At 36.8% G+C, this 19,076-nt stretch overlaps 1 protein-coding gene across 3 annotated transcripts; it reads left to right on the forward strand.

The window, feature by feature from the left end:
• Positions 1-5,678: 5,678 nt before the first annotated feature.
• On the forward strand, positions 5,679-18,331 carry LOC121261342 (MLO-like protein 4). 3 transcript variants are annotated; one of them, XM_041163664.1, is made up of 15 exons: positions 5,679-6,053; positions 6,205-6,262; positions 6,366-6,589; positions 6,782-6,898; positions 6,996-7,056; positions 7,176-7,282; positions 7,809-7,883; positions 8,508-8,593; positions 9,479-9,528; positions 10,607-10,647; positions 10,764-10,934; positions 11,024-11,059; positions 17,319-17,386; positions 17,549-17,609; positions 17,688-18,331. In XM_041163664.1, the coding sequence occupies exons 1-15, from the start codon at positions 5,928-5,930 to the stop codon at positions 18,066-18,068; spliced, it is 1,662 nt and encodes a 553-aa protein (XP_041019598.1). In that variant the 5' UTR covers positions 5,679-5,927; the 3' UTR covers positions 18,069-18,331. The 3 variants fall into 3 exon arrangements, 2 of the variants coding, with proteins under 2 accessions (XP_041019598.1, XP_041019599.1); XM_041163665.1 differs by lacking the exon at positions 17,549-17,609 and adding an exon at positions 17,455-17,527 and having other exon boundaries at positions 17,688-17,828; XR_005939874.1 differs by having other exon boundaries at positions 5,680-6,053; positions 17,455-17,609; positions 17,688-17,775.
• Positions 18,332-19,076: the final 745 nt, after the last annotated feature.

The raw sequence follows: 19,076 nt of genomic DNA on the forward strand, positions 1-19,076 counted from the left end.
TTTTTTTCTAAAAGGAGAGGAGGGTTCGAACCTAGGTTTTCTATTTGAAGAACTGGACTATATGCCATCAAACCATTAGAGTCTTGGTAAGTGTAGTTTTTTAGTGGGGCAAGAAAGCTCTGGCTAAGATTTGTTTTGTTGTTGAGAAAAGTTGGGAAACGATATGACTGTTAAGTAAAGAATAGCAGTCCTCCATTCATAGGGGTTGCAAAATTGATGAATCATATTGTAAACATGGGTTTAAACAGGGGCACCAAACATTAATCTAAAATATAATTCCCAACTCCTTAATTTATAAGCAATAATAGTACATAACATTGGTGCCAAAGACATAAGCACACTGACTTACACACTAAATTACATATTGTGCGTAACATTTGGTGCCAAAGACATAGTTACATAAGTTAACCTGAAAGTTTCCTCAAGCCTAAAAAAAAAGAAATTTTGAAACAAAGACATAAGCAAACCTTCAAGTTAGTGCGCTCGATCTTAGGTGTATGCCCAATATCCCTACATAAACAACAACAAATACAATATAAAAAAAAAAAGTAACACTTTGATTAGAACAAATAAATAAGAAGCATTCAAATCTACAATACCTTACTAAAGGACATTTATTTCTAATATGTCCTTCATTTTTAAAAATGGTACAACATTTTTTCTTAGTTGGTTGAATCTCTTTTGGGTTATTCGCTCTAAAAAACTTTGGGCGCCCTTCGCAGGCACTCGTGGAGGGTCTTGCATCGTTTGTAAAAAGTTCGACACAACTTAACTTCTTAATATTTGATCATCATTCGTTGCCTCCATTCTTTGTGAACATTCTACGTGATCTTTCATTGTAAGTAACTCTTTATAAACTTTCTCCAGTGCAAGTGTGAAGTTATTGTATTTTTCTATTGACTGTGATGCAAGTTCGACAATGTCATAAAGTTGTATCATTAACATTCTCTTTTTCATCGTAGGTTCACATTGTCCTTGCCCAACTTGCCCTTCAAAACATGTTGGGAATGTGTCAACTCTTAACATTAATAGTCCATCTATCTAGTACATAATTATGTGGCAACCTGTCTAATTTTGCTTTCTTGCCAAAAACACATAAGATATGCCTACAAAGAATCCCATAAACTCTCACATATGACATGTATATGTTACATGTCCTTCATCACCCTCCAATGTCACATGATAAAGAGGTGTTTTTTTACCATAAGCTGTAACTCTATATGTCTTGGTCTTACCCTCTTTGGACAACTTTTTTGCTTGGTACCGCAAACTGTCGAACATCTCATTTTGAAAAATCATGAAAGACTTTCTTGTATAAACATTTGCCGCCTCCTCTTCAATTTTAAGAGGTGTCTTCAATATCGCTCGCGTAGATTTAGTTATGACATCCTTTTTTCTCTTTAAAGTAACGTGCATCTATAGTTTTTTCATACTGATGCACAAAGTCACTAAGCATAGTGCTTGAATGAACATAATCTTTAAAAAATTTGTTCATGCTTTCATTCCTTTGAATTGTTGATATATCGGCACAGAATGTTGAACGCAAATAAGCCGGTACCCACTTATCCCGTTGGCTGTAAATATTTTGCAGCCAAATATTTTCACTTAGCTCATACTTCACTACTATCGAAGCCCATTCTTGGTCGAACTCATCAAATGTAATTGTCTCATCGATGTAATGACAAAATTCTTTTTGAAAGTCTAGGAATTTGTTATATACATGGGCCAAGTGTTAGGAAAACTTTTGTAAAATGTATCATAAGCACAACCTATGAGTCGTATTCGGGAGTACCTCTACAATGGCCTTTACCATTGCCTTGTCATCATCGATAATTATAATTGAAGGGGCACGGCCAAGCATAGCTTCTTGCCATATTCTCAATAACCAAGTATATGATTCGGCCGTTTTATTAACTAACAAAGTACAACCAAATATTATAATCTGATGATGATGGTTAATTCTAAAAAATGACATATTATAAATATTGGTCAGGTAAGTGGCATCAAATGTAACCAACATCCCCAAAAAATTGGTGTATAGCTCTTGATCGCGCATCAGCCCAAAAACAACTTCCCATACACCCATCCTTATCAACTTGCATGGAATACACAAATCTAGGTTCTTTGAGTTACCGATCAATAAAGTAGGAATATAACATTTGTGCATCTCTATCTTCAAATACTTTTCTCCTTTTGGTTTCCAAATAATTTTCAACATCTTTGCCAATACAACCAACATTAAAGTCACCACTTGATTCTTTACTCAACACTGACATAATTTTCTTTGTCAGTACATCGGACTTATTCAACGTCATAATTAGTTTTTTTTTTTTTTTTTACTTTAGTAACTCCCCTATGTCCACGAAGCAAACTAGTATTTCTCGGTGTGAGTAGAATATGGTTATGTCCAACAACAAATTTGTTGACTATCAACTTTTCACCATATTTTTTTTATTCTCATTATTGTTTTACATCCAATTTTTGTTTCGGCAGGCTCAGCGAGTGTTCGATCTTTTTCTTTCCAACTAACTTGCCGGAATCTTGCCCTTGTGTAAACATAGTCTACTATACAGAGTTTTATCATCTTTCGACAACCGAGTATGATTTTTTCGAATTGCAAAACATTTTCATATTGCATATGCCTTGTAAAATGTTTGTCTTCCACATCCTCAAATACCATACTAATGAATGGCTCCAAAGTACCACTACTCGAAGAGACTCCTTCATTCACATTCACTCCATCTTCGACATTCACTCTATCTTCGACATTCACCCCATCTTCAACATTCACTACATCTTCAACATTCACATAATCTAGAATATATACACTTTCAACCTCAAGTTCATTACTATTACCCCAAAAAATTTGTTCCTACAATACAAAACCACCACATTATAAATTCAGTAGTTATTCAAAATAACCACATTAACTATATTGAAATTCTAAATCAAATAATTTTAATTAGCATGGTATGAGACTGGCCCAAAAAATAATAACTTAGATTCTTTCTTATCTGTTTTATGAGGAATTTCAACTTTTTTTCAAACATTAATCTAGCTACTTCATTAGGATTATAAAACTGAGATGGCTAGTGAGAAACTAAGTTTAATGGTGTTAAAGAATACCTTTCACGTAAATATATAATGTTATAGTTTTTAATTTGTCAGAACCGTATTGGAATGTGAAAACGAAAGTGGGAGCTCATGCATGGCTTAATGTCATTATATATATATAGTTATAATATAATGAAGTACTTGAATAAACTTTGTAAAATGTAGAGAATTAGGAGGGAATTTATTTGTAATGCGCAAAGTGTATGGGTGATTGAACTAACTAGGTAGAAGTAGGGTTCAAAGATATGGATAAGGAGGCGCCTCTCTTCAAAAAAAAATATATATATATAGTTATATTTTCTCACTTCCGACTGCCTCTCTTCAATATATATATCTACATACAAATCAATACCCAGTACAAATCAATATATAAATATATATATATCATGAGTTTAATAAGCTGAGATGTTTCTCATTGACATTTAATCAAACACATATAGGGTAATCAATCTGCACGCCAACTGGGGTGGTGCAAAACAGTAAGTTGCCAATTAGGGTGGTATGAAATTATCTAAGCAACACCAAAGTCACATTTCTCAGCCATGAAAACCTGTAACTTGTTTCGATGGTGGGCGAAATCTGGTGGTCTGAAAATTTACTGAAGTGGTAACTTGTTTCAACGTCGGAATTAGATGGTGGTGGTGGAACCTTGGTCGGTGGTCGACGGTGGAGGGTGAGTCTTGGTCGGTGGGCGACGGGCTTAGTGGCATAGCAAGGAGGCGGGCTGGAAGTGCACGAAGACAAGAAAAAAAATGTGAAAGTTGGAAACTTGATTATGTGAAGAGAATTGCTTGTAATTATGTGCGGTGAGGTCTAAGAGCATTGGCATTGGCTTCATCAAAAGCCTAGCCAAATATAAAATTTGATGAATTTCATCAAAATAGGGCTGCATTAGATTAGTCAAATAGATAAATGTGAAACTTTGAGCTACAGTAAATCTATAGGTTTCTTCAAATTTGAAGGTCTACTATTCATTCATCAAATCTATTTTTTTATTTACTTTTAATCTTCAAATGTCTTTTTTATTCACATTTAATCTCCAACCATCTTGTAATAATAATGTAAGAATCAAATTAAATTATTAATCAACATATAATTAGTGTAATTGTAAAATATGAAAAAAATAAAAATATTTTTATTAAAAAATAATATTATATTATTATTTTGATGAATTCAATGGCTAATTTAATGTGGAGTTATGAGTAGAGAATTTTTAGATTTATAGAAATTATGTACTTTTCATCAAATTTTAAAAATAATTTTGATGAAGTCAATGCCAATGCTCTAAAAGATTTATTGTGTTTTTATCTAGATATCAACGTGTGAATAGAGGGTTATTTTTCTCAGCTTAACAGCCAGACCGCTCCGTAGTGAAACTGTTTGTTGTTGCATAAAAGGTCCTTGAGGAACGTATTCTTGGAACGGTGGGAGAAGACACTAGCTAGTATTTGTTGCTACGAAGTCTCTGCTTTTGAATTGAGAAGATGAACAATTCGTTCTTTCTCCAATTTCTTTTATAGAAATATTTTAATAAAAAGTAAATTTATATTTAATATAATACGTTAAAGTATAAAATTATAATAAAATAAATTTAATATATATCACGTTAATTTATAAATTTATATTTTATAAAATTTATTTCCGTTTGTAACAATATTCCCTTTTCGTAAAAAAGTTATAAATAAATAAATTGATATAAGAGTAACACGTGGCACCACCACGTCACTACCCAACTAAATTCATAGTTTGGTAGTGCAATAACTAAGACATGCGTACAATGTAGATAATTATAGCGCGGTTTTACCAAAACATAGTAAATTCATACCTAATCCAATAAATGCATGACCCCTCCCGAACGCCAAGGCCAAAATAATTTCACCAAAAAGATTGCAAGTTGTAACATTTTTTTTTTCAATTCAAAATTTTGTATTTATTTATTTTTTAAAAAATGATTAGGCGACGTTTACGTACTCTACGATTGTAAATATCATTTTTTAATATTTAATAATATTTAAATCAATTATAGTTAAAAAAAATTGTCAATATTAAACACTGCCACATCAACCAAAAAGAATAAAAATAGTAGTATAAGTTTTAGCATCGCTCTTAGCAATACTTTTTTTTTTTTTTTTTTTTAAATGTAGGTAATTGACGGAGAGAGTTTGAGCAATACAACTTATACATTGTATTGATCTTGTCAAAATTGATAATCCGGAGATATGGTATATTGAGTTACTAGTTTAAAGGAAGTGGTAATGTTAGAGAGAAATTATTATAGTAGTATATATTTTATACTCATTATATAATTACTTTTAATTTTCTATTTTTTTATTTTAGATTTAAAAAATGTATAGTCTAAATGATATTATATTATGTATATAAAATCATTACTTTTAACAATAATTTTTATTTATATTTATTTCAAAAGCAAAATATAAAGAAATAAAGTGCTTTTGTTATTTTCCAGGTGATTCTGATCGACTTTTCATGGAAAGTCGGAAAGTGAGAAAGTCATAGGCACAACTGCAAACATACATTGCATGGTCGTGAGGTGATATCATGTTATGGGGCCCATTATGCCTAACTGCCTCATGACACCCCATTAACGAGTTCTTAAATTCCTTGTTGATGCGGTCTCAGATTTTGGCACAGCAAAAACCCCACCAAACCCAATTGTTACCACTAATTGCCGGCGAAGAGCCCTGCATCCAGGAGACGACTGGGTCTATCATCTTTTTTCGTTTTGTCGAAGCTTTCGAATATCAGACACCCGCAAGGAAAACTGGTTCAGGGTTTTTGGGTTTGAGCTAGAAATGGAAGGAGAGATGAAGGAAGGACGATCCTTGTTTGAGACCCCCACCTGGGCTGTTGCAACCGTGATCACTATCATGGTTGTTTTTGGGTTCTTCTTTCATGGCGTTTTGAAACGCTGTGGAAAGGTGCATTGGCCACCTCTCTCTCTCTCTCTGCCTTTGCTTCTTAAATCTTGAACTTCGTTTGGATGTCTTACATGCTGCTTTGTTTACTTTCAAATGTTTCATTATGATATTTGGTATGCCTTTACCCTCACCCCCATTCTCTCTCTAGCAGTGGTTAAATAAAACCAAGAGAAAACCTCTACTTGCTGCCCTGGAGAAGATCAAGGAAGGTCAGCAGTTGAGTCTCTTAAGATGGGTTTTGTTTGATCTCTTCAATATTTCATGAAGCTTTTGAAATTTTGGTTTTACCATTTGGCTGTTTTCTGCAAGCAGAGCTAATGCTTTTCGGGCTTCTGTCACTGTTGATGGGTCATTGGATTGTTTTTGTGGCTAAGATTTGTGTGAAATCGTCTGTCTTCAGCAGCCGATTTTATCCGTGTGCATTGGAGGATGATTTCCGAAAAGTAGAGCACATTCTTGTTTCAGGTTCAAAATATTTGAATCACTCCGTTGTCAGAGAGCAGGTGAAAAATGGGCTGCATGATGATTGTCCTGAGGTCGTTTCCACCCTGCACATTTTGAATTTTGGATGCTTAGATAATACTGTTTGTAATTAATCGGTAGCTTGTTCTTTAAGTATCTAGTTATGCAGTTCTAGTTACCAATACGTCTCAGTAAACTGAAAATTTGTTTTTGCTGGTCTTCAATTGATAACATCCTCTACAAATGCAATTGCTATTTTTTTTCAGGGTCATGAATCATTTGCTTCTCATGAAAGTCTTGAGCAGCTTCATCGTCTTGTATTTGTTCTTGGCATTACCCATGTTTCTTACAGCGTTTTGGCCATTGCGTTGGCCATGATTAAGGTTGACATAGCTCCTCATCATATTGCTTTCTGTAGTTCTCCTTTGGGGCTCAATCTCCATTACATGCGCAATAATGACTACGATTCAATTCATGTAGATATACAGCTGGAGGCCATGGGAACATGAAGCCAAGTCTATGGCTATTCAGAGTTTACAAGGTGCAAAATTTTCCGCCTACAATTATATGACCTTAATTGTCCATCATTTTATAGCTGAATGATAGGGTGGGAGGCCTTACACAGATTGGTATTTTGTACAATAATTTCTTGAATTCTAGGCACTCCACTAGCCACGCCAGACAATACTAGAATGAGGCGATTATCTACTTTCATTTTTCATCGCACATCCCATCCATGGAGCCAGCACAGAGTTCTTGTTTGGCTGGTATTCTCTCTCTCTCTCTCTCTCTCTCTCTCTCCCCTTGCCTAATTTAAAAGCTACGTGGTGATCTTGTTTTTCTTTTTTGTTGAGAAACAGATTTTTAGCTTTACTTTTGGGATTTGCAAGTACAACTTGGCCATATCTCAAACAACCAAATGAATTTATGATGCAAAAAATTACAGCTCCTCTTGTTTCATCCATTTGCTAAATTCAATTTTCAGTTCCATGGATCTGGCTGCCAATAAACACAAACTAAAAATTGCTGAAGCAGCGGTAGCATTCTTAGATACAGAAGGAGATAATATTGGACTTTATAGTTGAACTTCGACCATTATAGGTGCTCCATACATATTTGTGCATGTGCGTATACAAAGAAGATAGCTCAGTTTAAGATGCTTAGAGAAAAGTCCATAATCTCTTATTGCTCGTAGCTCGACAATGGATTCTCTTTCATTCTTGGTTTTCTTGGAACCTGTATGCATCTGCATTTGATCAAGTGAGTTTAGACTCAAATTACCTAATTTTGCAGCTTTGTTTCAGCCGCCAGTTCTGGAGTTCTATAAATCGAGCTGACTACATGGCCTTGCGTTTAGGCTTCATTACAGTATGTTTTTGCTCTGGTCTAAATGGAATACCTTGACCTGTTTCTTTCAATCAAGGAGATTTTTTAAATTTGCAGTACCTTTATGCTTCTATATATATGTTAGTCATTAATTCTATTGAAAAAAGAAGTAAGTAATTCTATAGTTTTTCATTAAAGTTCCATTTTGGCTATACTGACATTATTCTCCAAGTTCAAAAATTCAAAACGCAAAAAATATTCACCTTCTCACTATACCATTTTTATCACAAGCAATTAAAAATTTCATTATGCCAAAAAAAAAAAAAAAAAATACAAACTTCCTTATAATATTCATCAGATAATTTAGAACCATTGATTTGAGAAATGATACATATTCTTTGAATGTCATTGCCTTAATAATCCTGCTTGGTCAATCCACATTATTTTTTTCTGGGGCAGAGGGATTAGCACCTAAGAGGTCAGAGGATTATAAAGAAAATGAATAATGTCATGTTCTGTTGACATATTTGCACTTATTCGGTCATTGTTTTGCATTTGTATTCCATCGTCATTTCTTATATTGCAAAAAAAAGACTTGGGCAGTAAAATTGTCATGAGAGCAAGTTTGCTCCTCTAACTTTCTTGTTCTTATTTCTTCCTTTGTAGACTCATCAACTTCCTCTATCATATGATTTCCATAATTATATGCTTCGAAGCATGGAGGAAGAGTTTCGTGATATTGTTGGAATGAAGTATGACCTGCTCACCCTGCTTTCAATTTGGAGTTTTGTTTGGATTAATCCACAGATTAAGTTCTACTACTTTACTCATTCCATGATCTTACTTTCAAAATTTACGCAAATCATGGAAATTCTGTATATGCAGGGGATGAATAAATTCATGCTCATAGAGAGTTTCTCTAGTTACCAATGTAGGTTTTTCTGTTGTTTTATTATTTTTCCCTCACTTCAGAGAGACCACCTAGTGATTTTTTTTAGCAAGATAAAGTGAATCTTTATGTTCTGTGCACTTGCTGATGAATTAGTTACAACTTCAAAATGCGTCAAGTGAAGTTGATTTACATATATATGGGAGCTCAAGCTGTTCATAACTTTTGGCTGAGGAATCTAAACCAGATGCTGTCTTCCCATAGTGTCATTGAAAGCTATGAGAAGACATATATGACAATCAATGTAAAGTTCATCAGCAAACGTTTTATGCCTGAATAGTGTAACTAATAATTTAATACAGTTTATTATTGACACCATTATGAATGTTCCTAGGCGTTCTAGTTTCCCCGTAGAAAAGAATTTAAATTTTGTTTGCTTTCCAACTGATACATGTTGAAAAAAAGCACCAATTGCACGATTCACCAAAGAAGAAAATCACTGTAAAATCACCCCATTGCAGGTGAAAATTTACTGGTGTATGCACTGACCACATTAAATTCATAACTGATGTACCTAGAATTTATCTTTGTTTTAATCACTTAGAAATTACAGACTTCATGAAAGTACAATGTTCAAGCGATTTTCAGATGTGACTTGGACAGAAAACTACATGGTGGCAAAGTTGTTATGAATTGGATTGTTCTCTCTGCAAATTGACCTGATTAGTTCTTTGAATTCCTTTTGCAGTGTGCCTCTATGGATATACGCAATATGTTGCCTTTTTCTAGATTTTCATGGTAATTTCTGTGAATCTCGATTTGCTTTGAACTGTAAAATGTGGAAATGGTCTCAAGCAACTAAAGTAACATTTTTTAGTTGAACTGTCCTGGCATATGAACAGTGTTGTTTGTAAGCAGAACATTTAAGTTGCTAGAATGGCACATTTAGTTTACGATGTCTATTAGCTACAGGAAGCTAAGAACATATTTTGAAATTGGCACGTGCATAAATATACACTTCTTCAATTCTGTAGTTGAGATGACTTGTTCTAGGGCAGTTGGCTCCATCTTTGGAATTATGGCATTAAAGGAAATGGGCAAATTGTTGGTATGCATGAGACTGTGAGTTCAGGCCTTCCATAAGGATGCTACTGCAACTTTCTACTAAGCTTGTGATAGAAGCTGTCATATACTTTAGTGCCTCTGGAATAATGGATGTTTCAAGAATTTATTACCTATATAATTTTCAAAGCAATGCCTTTTTGTTCTATTGTGCCACATCAACATTGTTTTAATTAATTTTATCATAATTATTCAAATAATTTTATTTTCTTACAGACATGATTTATTTCTCATTTAATTTTTATTTAAATGGCCCTTCAGTATACAAAAGACCCTTTGGTTCCTATTCCCAAAAGACCCTTCAATTTCTACGAACATTTTTTCTTTATCTCGCTTAATTGTTATTTAAATGGCCCTTCAATACACAAAAGACCATTCGGTTCCTAGTTTATACTTTCCAAAATAACTAATGATAAATTGAAATAATTTTAAAGGACCTGGTTATAGAATTTTGAAGGTCGAAAACACCTCTTTTATTTGAAACATTTTGTCTTCTTTATATGCATTTCATTAAAATTAATAATCGAAAACAAAATCATGTTTGAGCAACTTCACACAATCAAGTTATAAACAAAATTAAAATTATGATAGAATTAAAAACTTAAAAACTTTTCCTGCACGTTGCACAAGTCCCTGACTAAAGCACTTGTGCAATGCTCTTTGCTTTGAGTGTTAATTATTCAACAGAATTTTTTTTTTCTTTATTTAGTTATGGAGTTGACCTCCTGAGCATGAATATGTGACTTCTATTCAGGAAGCAATATTTACTTCTGGCTTTCCTTCCTTCCTGCCATCGTAAGTCCCCATCATCAATCTCCCTTTTCTTCTTAATGCTCGTTTTAACCAACTGTAATAGTCTATTTATGTTACATTCCTTTAATATCTCTCTTCTTTATTGACATATATGTTAGTTGATCCTCCTAATGGGCACTAAACTTCACCGGGTGGTAGTTAAGTTGGCTGTTGAAATCATGGATAAATGCCCATTAGAGGGATTCCATCAGTTTCGTCTGAGGGATGAGCTCTTTTGGTTTGGGAAGCCCAAGCTTCTTTTATGGTTGATACATCTAATATCCTTCCAGGTTGGTAATTTGAAAGCATGGGCATTTGCTTCTGAAACGTTCTGGTGGAACTGAATTCTAATACACTACGGGCATTTTTTTTTTTTCAGAATGCTTTTGAAGTGGCAACATTCATTTGGTCCCTGGTAAGAACTTGGATATAGTGATTGTTCTGAACCAACACCTGTAATTTAAGGTTCTCTTCAATCGTATAAAGTTCATGGATTAAGATTAGGAAGTTGGCCTCCATGGATTACGTAGCACTCTTAAGATTGTTATGAATTCGGATTTTTAAGATTATTATTATTTTTTGGCAGCATTTCAGTTTAATCTTATATGACAATCTTAACAATCCAATCGTCACTAACTTTCCATATATCAATCTTATATTAATCCTGTCGTCGATAGAATTTCTGTCTCTTTATTTCCTGCTACCAAGTTCCTACCACTTAATTAGAGCATGGCATGGGCTGAACGCTGCAGCGTATCAATTCCACCACCATTTATGTCATTGCTAATAAATTCATTTCGTCAACAATGTCCTAACGCTTATTTTGGAAATTTGTGGATAGATTCTCTTTTTTTTTTTTTTTTTTTTTTTTGAGTAGCTTTCATCATTAATTTAGCAAATGTTGGATACAAGGAGGGACTCCCTCCATAGTTATGCTCTCCTGAGAGAGTTTTAATGCATCCTTAGCTAAACAATGAGCAATACAGTTAGAGTTCCTAGAGATGAACTGAGCCGAGCCGTACTCCAAACTCTGAAATTCAGCCTTAATGTCTTGAATAATCAGCCCTGCTGAGCTCCAATCCATTGTCTCTTTGTTGATGTCGTTGACCACATTGCGAGCATCCCCTTCTAATAGTAGTCTTGAAATGCCTAACTGTTTACAGTAAAGGACTGCTCTGAGTGCAGCCATTGCCTCTGCAAGTTTAACATCAGGAAACAGACTCCTTGATGATCTCAGAGTTGCTGTTACAAGTCCTTCACAGTTTCTGATCACCACCCCTACCTCCATTCTGCTGTGTACTCGGTCAACCGAGGCATCCCAATTGGCCTTATAAACATTCATAGGAGGAGGACTCCAGGAATCTGTTCCAATAGGCCTACCAGGATCCACTCCAGTTTGTTTACTGTCATTGGCTTCTTTAAAATCCTTAGTCAATTGTAGAGCAGCTTGAGCCAACCTTGATGGATTCTCAAATTTTCCTTCAAACAAAAAAATATTTCTTCTCCTCCACACATGATAAGCTGTACAGGCAAATAGTTCAACATCATCCTCACTGAGAGTTGCTATAACATGTTCCACAACCTCTTTAAAAGACCTGAACCCAACCTTCATTTTCTAAAGTCTCCTAGAACAGACTGACCATACATCCTTCACTGCAGAACACGCCCATAGTGCATGCATAACAGATTCTGGCTCCAGTCTACAAATGGGGCATGAAGGGTCTTCGTTTATTTTCCTTTTCTTGAGATTGAGGTTTGTTGGTAGAGACTCGTGTGTAGCTCTCCATAGAAACATCCTGACAGCACTTGGGGTCTTTAATTTCCAGATTTTAGGCCAAACTTCCTTATGGTTTGGATTGTGCAGAACTTTGTCCCTTTGGATACTGCTCCATTGTGCCCAACAAATGGTAGGCGCTCTTGACAGTAAACAAGCCATCTTTGGTACACCTCCAAATAAGCTTATCTGGGTTGCCACACCAACTAATAGGTATCTTACAAATATTACTAATGTCTTCTTCTGTGAACATGCTCCTCAAAACTGACAAGTTCCAGGTTTTAGTATGCTCATCAATCAAGTAGCTGACTTTACAGTGCATACCTCTGATCAATAGGGGTCTGCACTTTGAATGTGGTAGGTTGAGGGACCCATTCATCTTTCCATAAGCTGACTCCTTCCCCATTCCCAATCCTCCACATCAAGCCTTCCTCTAACACAGTCCTAGCTTCCAAAAAACTCCTCCAGAGAAATGAAGCATTGCTGCCCAGTTTTGCATGGAGAAAATCAGTCCTGAAAAAATACTTGGCTTTCATCACCTTAGCTGCTAGAGATTGGGGCTGTTGTATTAGTCTCCAACCCTGCTTGGCCAGTAAAGCAAGGTTGAAATGTTCAAATTCTCTGTATCCTAACCCACCTTCTGCCTTGTTCTTTCCCAGTAGTCTCCATGGCAACCACTGAGTCTTGGTTCTCTTTTCTCTACTGCCCCACCAAAACTTTTGCATAAGCTTGTTAATAGCATTGAGAATTGTTTTAGGGAGCTTGAAGATACTCATGCAGTATGTAGGGATAGCTTGGACTATTGATTTTAATAGCACTTCTTTTCCAGCATTTGAAATGAATTTAACTTTCCAATTCTGTATACGGTTCCTTATTGAATCCAGAACAGGTCTAAAAGAGGCTAGCTTGTTCCTTCCCACACATGAGGGTAGGCCAAGGTACTTCTCAAAAACTTTAGCTTCCACCATCTTAGAAGCCGAGCTAATAGCCTGTTTTGTCTCAAGTGATGTGTTTTTGCTGAAAAAAATTGCTGATTTCTCAAGATTGAGTCTTTGTCCTAAGGCCTCCTCATAAGTTTTGAGAATTCTAGACAATCTATTCCACTCAAGTGCATTTGCTTTGCAGAAAAGTAAGCTATCGTCTGCGAAGAAAAGATGATTAACCATCAAAGATCCTCTTGCAAATGGGAAGCCAGATATGTAACCCTTTCTCTCAGCTTCATCCAGCATCTTCCCAAAAACTTCAGTGCATATAATGAAAAGGTAAGGGGAGAGAGGGTCCCCTTGCCTTAGTCCTCTAGAAGGTAGAAAGTGTTGTAGAGGGACTCCATTAACAAGCAAAGAATATTTTACTGAAGAGACACACTGCATAACCAAGTCTGTCCACCCCTTGTCAAAACCCATCTTACACAGCACTGCCTCCAAGAAAGACCACTCTATTCTGTCGTATACTTTGCTCATATCTAGTTTCATAGCCATGTACCCCTCCTTCTTGTGCTTCACTCTATGTTTCATTGAGTGCATTGCTTCATATGCAACGATGATGTTATCAGAGATCAACCTCCCTGGAATAAATGCACTTTGTGATGGAGATATCAACTTGGATAGAAAAGGCTTAACTCTGTTGGCTAGTATTTTGGAGAACACTTTATAAACCACATTGCAGAGGCTTATTGGTCTATATTCAGTCACCAATGTGGCCTTCTCTTTTTTGGGATCAGAACTATAAAGGTTTCATTCATCTCCTGAATTCCTCTCTTGGAGTTAAAAATCTCTTTAACTACCTCCACCACACCATCATTAACTACTTCCCAGTGATCCTGATAAAAGCCAGCAGAGAATCCGTCAGGTCCAGGAGAGCTAATTGGATCCATTTCAAATAAAGCACCTTTTACCTCTTCATAAGAACATGCCTTTGTTAACTGGAGGTTCATCTCAGGTGTCACTACTGAGTCTAAGTCAGCCAGAGCCTCCATTATACCATCCGGGTTAGAGGATTCAAACAACTTTTGATAATACCTTTGAAATCTATCACTGACCTCTGATCTATTACTCACTTCCTTCCCTCTTTCATTAGTAATCTGGTGAATACTGTTATTCTTTTTTCTTTGAGATGCACACTTATGGAAGTAACTTGTATTTTTGTCTCCCTCCTTCAGCCACAATTGTTTTGCCCTTTGCCTCCACTTGATTTCCTCTTCGGCTAATAACCGATTAACTTCACTTTGAAATCCCTTGATGGTGTCATTAAAATCACCTTGGTTAATTCTCTGCAGCTCTTGGATCATATCACTCCTCTGTCTAATTAGATGTCTCTGCTTGCCAGTCAAGTCTTTTGACCAGGTTCTCAATAACTGCTTGCACCTGTCCAGTCCATCTTGGAAATTCCTCATTGAGTGGGCCCCTCTGCGTGAGACCTGCCATGAGTTTTTGATTAATTCTTTGCACTCCTGTTTCGTTGACCAGTAGGCTTCATACCTAAATAATCTTGTCCTTCTCTTAACTCCAGCTTCCTCATTATCACAGGTTATCAACAAAGGAGAATGATCTGAATTGAAGGCAGGTAACACTGAGACCTCGCTGTTGCTGAATTGTAATGGCCATTCCCCGTTTCCCATAGCTCTATCCAGTCTTTCTTTGGTAAAATCTCTCCCCTCCCTATTGTTACTCCATATATACTTAGACCCTGTGTATCCTAGATCACTCAAGTCACATTCGTCTAGAGCTAATCTGAAGCTCTCCATTTGAGAAAAAGGTCTAGTGGCTGACCCAAACTTCTCATCATTACTCAAGATTTCATTGAAGTCTCCCATACATAACCAAGCCATTGGAGGCTCGGGTTTAAGCATTGTAAGGAGACTCCGACTAGCTTTCCTTTTGTCTGTGGCAGGGTTTCCATAGAACCCAGAAAGTCTCCAGGGTTGACCTCTACTCTCAGGTATGATTGTCAAAGAGATATGGCTATTTGAATAAGAAAGTAGTTGAGCATTTACCTCAGTTTTCCAAAACATCGCGAGTCCTCCACTTTTGCCTATGCTGTCGACCACAAAACTTTGCTCCATTCCCAGCTTGTTCCTCACTTTCTCCATTTTACATCTGTTACCTTTAGTTTCGGACAAAAATATAACAGATGGGGCTCTTTCCTTCAAAAATAGATGAAGTTCATTAACTGTCCGAGGGTTCCCAAGCCCTCAGCAGTTCCAGCATAGGAGTTTCATGGGGATTGGCAGTGCTGCATAGTAGCCACTGCCTTGAACACACTCTTCCCCTTCCTCAGCATGAGCCTGTTTACATCTCTTACCAGCCACCCTTCCATTGTCTGCTTGACCCTTTCTTTTCCTTGCCTTACTTGACTTATCCAACTCCATATCACACGTATTGGTCTGAATTTCTTTGCTGACTAATCTAGCACGTGCCTTCCTCTTCCATTTACATGGCTGACCTTTGACCCTTGGGGAAATCACATTGGTGACCTGAGCAGAAGGGTCTCCCTCTTCAGGGTATTGCACGTGATCCACCCTTGACTTTGCAGTTGTCTTTCCCTTAGAACCAGGACTGTGGTCCCCTTTTTCTGTCAAGATTACTTCCTTTCCCAATGAAGCTTCTACTGTTACACTTACTCCTCCCTCTGCACAGGAGATGTCAGCTTTACTCTGAGGGCCATACCTACCACCCTGATTTCCCGCCTTTAGTACCTCCTCAGTTCCCGCCATTATACTCTCCTCTCTTCCCTCTGGTGCAACTTCTTCCTGCTGTACCTCTCCATCTCCCTTTCTCTGTTCGTGGCCCGAGACCCTGCCATGGCCTGGCTCCCTTCTGGTTTGAGAAGCCTCAGAAAATGAGGTTTTTGGACTGGTTCTTAGCCATGCACCGTACTGTTGGTTGAAGCCTTCCAAACTAGCTTTTCCTTTGTCAAGTTTGTCACACACTCCAGAGGCATGCTTGATCTTCCCACAATGATAACAAAAGTTTGTTAGCCTTTCATACTTGAAGGGAATCCAGTGCTTTGAATTCCCGAGAGTTAAAAATCTCCCTCTCGCCAAAGGCTTTGTGAGATCTATCAGTACCCTTATCCTTAAGAAACTGCCCCAACACACCCCACTGCTATCCGTGTCCACCATGAGGACCTCCCCCATTGATTTGCCCAGATTGATGCCAGTGTTAGCATTCATCCCAGCAAAAGGAAGGTCATGACATTGCACCCAAAAGGGTTCATACTGGAATTGCATTTCCTTCCAAGACTCGTAACCTTCACAGTCCTGCAGGCAAATTAGATTTTTGTCAAACGACCAAGGACGTCCCTGCATGATTCTCTTTTTATCAGCTCTCTCCTTCAACTCCACCAGGAACTTATTCCTCCCTACTTCCTTGAAGACAGCCTTACCTTCTATTTGCCACACTCGTGCCATAGTGTTTCTAAGAGCACCTCTATTTGCTTCCTTATCTGTAACCACAATCATCATGAAACAATGTTTGCTCTTTTCCTCTGATATAATCACTTCTTCACTACTGACCACCACCTCCTGTTGTTCTTCTTCCGTCAGCTTCAGACCGTCGCATAAGTTTGACAAATCAGCTTCCATTACCATTTCCTAACCTGCACAGACAGAGGTCTAGGAGGACCGAGCTCTAGGTTTACAACGAAACTTAGAGAGAAAACCTTACACTCAGAGAGAGAAGGACCTCAGCAGTGCGTTAGATAGATTCTCTTTCTGAAGTGTTGTTTTCCATTATTGAGAACATATTTTGTGAAATTGCTTACTTTTTGGGTTTAAGGATATGGCTTTGTCAAGTCAGCTCACAAGGAACATGTAGTAGATGACATGTTTGATTTTGTCTATCACCACACAAGTGACTTCCAGACTTATTTCTGATGCTAACGTTGAATTTTTTCTTTCCAGTGGGAAATTAAGGATCCTTCTTGTTTCATGGATAACCGTACATTCCTTGTGATCCGGTTGTCATTTGGGTAATATAAAATTATTTCAATTTTACAACAAATTTATGAGCTAGCAACTCATCTCTTTATTCTCCCAGGATTGTAATGCACCTTTGTTTTCGATTCCAAATTTCCATCAATAATCTGGTTGTATAAAAGACTCATATTTTTGTAAGTCACTTGTTACTGCAGGATCATCTCCCAATTCTGGTGTAGCTTTATTACATTCCCACTCTATGTTATCATTACACAGGTCTGGCTCTTCTTCATCTCTCTCTCTCTCTCTCTCTCTCTCTCTCTCTCTCTCAACCATTACTGGTTGTGGTTGTAGATGGGTTCGAAGTTCAGCAAGTCTGTGATTTCTGAAAGTGTGAGAAACTCACTAACTGGATGGCAGAGGAGAGTAAAGGCCAAGCATGGTTCCACCGTTGCACTCTTGAATGAGACAACTACGTTCTCAGATTCACCAGCGCATGAGATAGTCAGACTTGATGAATTCTCCATAAACAGCATGGAAGGCAGTTCCTCAAGAGATCGGGGCACATTTTCCTCACGGCAGCAGGCCTCAATTTCAGTTTCTGTTCCACTCTACAAAAGTTATAGCGATGATGATGGTAATCACGAAGACGAAGACGATGATGATGGTGGTGATAGAGATAATTATCACAAAGATGACATCAAAGACGATTCCTTTCTCCTTCCACCACCTTAAGCTTTCTATGAATTCATCCCGATCAATAGTAGCATCAGATTGTAAATTATAATCTTATTAACCAATAGTTACCTGTTAAATATTATATACCTTCTTAATAGAGTGGTACTGGTTCATGCAGTTTCTTATTCATCCAAAAGGAAGAAAAACTCTGGAAAATAGTATATCTAGACAGCAATGGCCAATGAAAGTGGCCTAGCTCCTTTGAACTGGATGAGATCTCACTTGTTTTGAGCATTGTATTTGTGAAATCTTTTTGTGAACCTAGCACTTATCTCTCTCTCTCTTTTCTCTTTTTTTTTTTTTTTTTTTTTTAATCTCAGAATTGCTTATTCTAGGAACATGAGAAAGCTCAGAAAAATAATCACACAGGCCTTCTGCTGGGAATGGTATCTTCATTACACCGAAGCCTGCACACATACAACCAGATTTTTGTCATGAGTATCACCTCAAAACATAGGACGCCCAAGAAACGTTGTCTACTCTGAAGGGTTTATTCATGCAATCTTCACTGACAATCTCGAACAAACAGGCATGCGCAGGGCAACACTTGTCTATCCAAAGTTCCAAACAAGGAACATGTTTATGATTGGAAGGTGGGGTCGTCGATGCTTGACTGAACTCTCAAAGAGCGCAGGTTAGGCGCTAGTCGCTGTGTCCCATTGTTTTCATGTTCTACTCTGAAAATCCTACTTGTAATAGCCAATTTCATCAACTATTTATTATTATTAGTCAGTTTGTAAATACACTGCTTATTGTATAATCGAATAATGATATTCCTATAATATTCTTTTCTTGCAACTCTTTTTATAACCAATCAATGTATTATTATTTAGAAATATTATATACCAAACTCTCATCACATTATATCGATTCTGATTGAGTTAGTTATCCTACGACTCATTGTTCAATCAACTAGGGAATATGGCACCATGCTCAACTTCAGCCACATTTCAAGAAAAATAAAGAAACAAGTAGTTATGATCCCTATTATCGATATACTGAAAC

This window comes from Juglans microcarpa x Juglans regia, chromosome 4D (assembly GCF_004785595.1).
Source record: "Juglans microcarpa x Juglans regia isolate MS1-56 chromosome 4D, Jm3101_v1.0, whole genome shotgun sequence".
Lineage (NCBI taxonomy): Eukaryota > Viridiplantae > Streptophyta > Magnoliopsida > Fagales > Juglandaceae > Juglans > Juglans microcarpa x Juglans regia.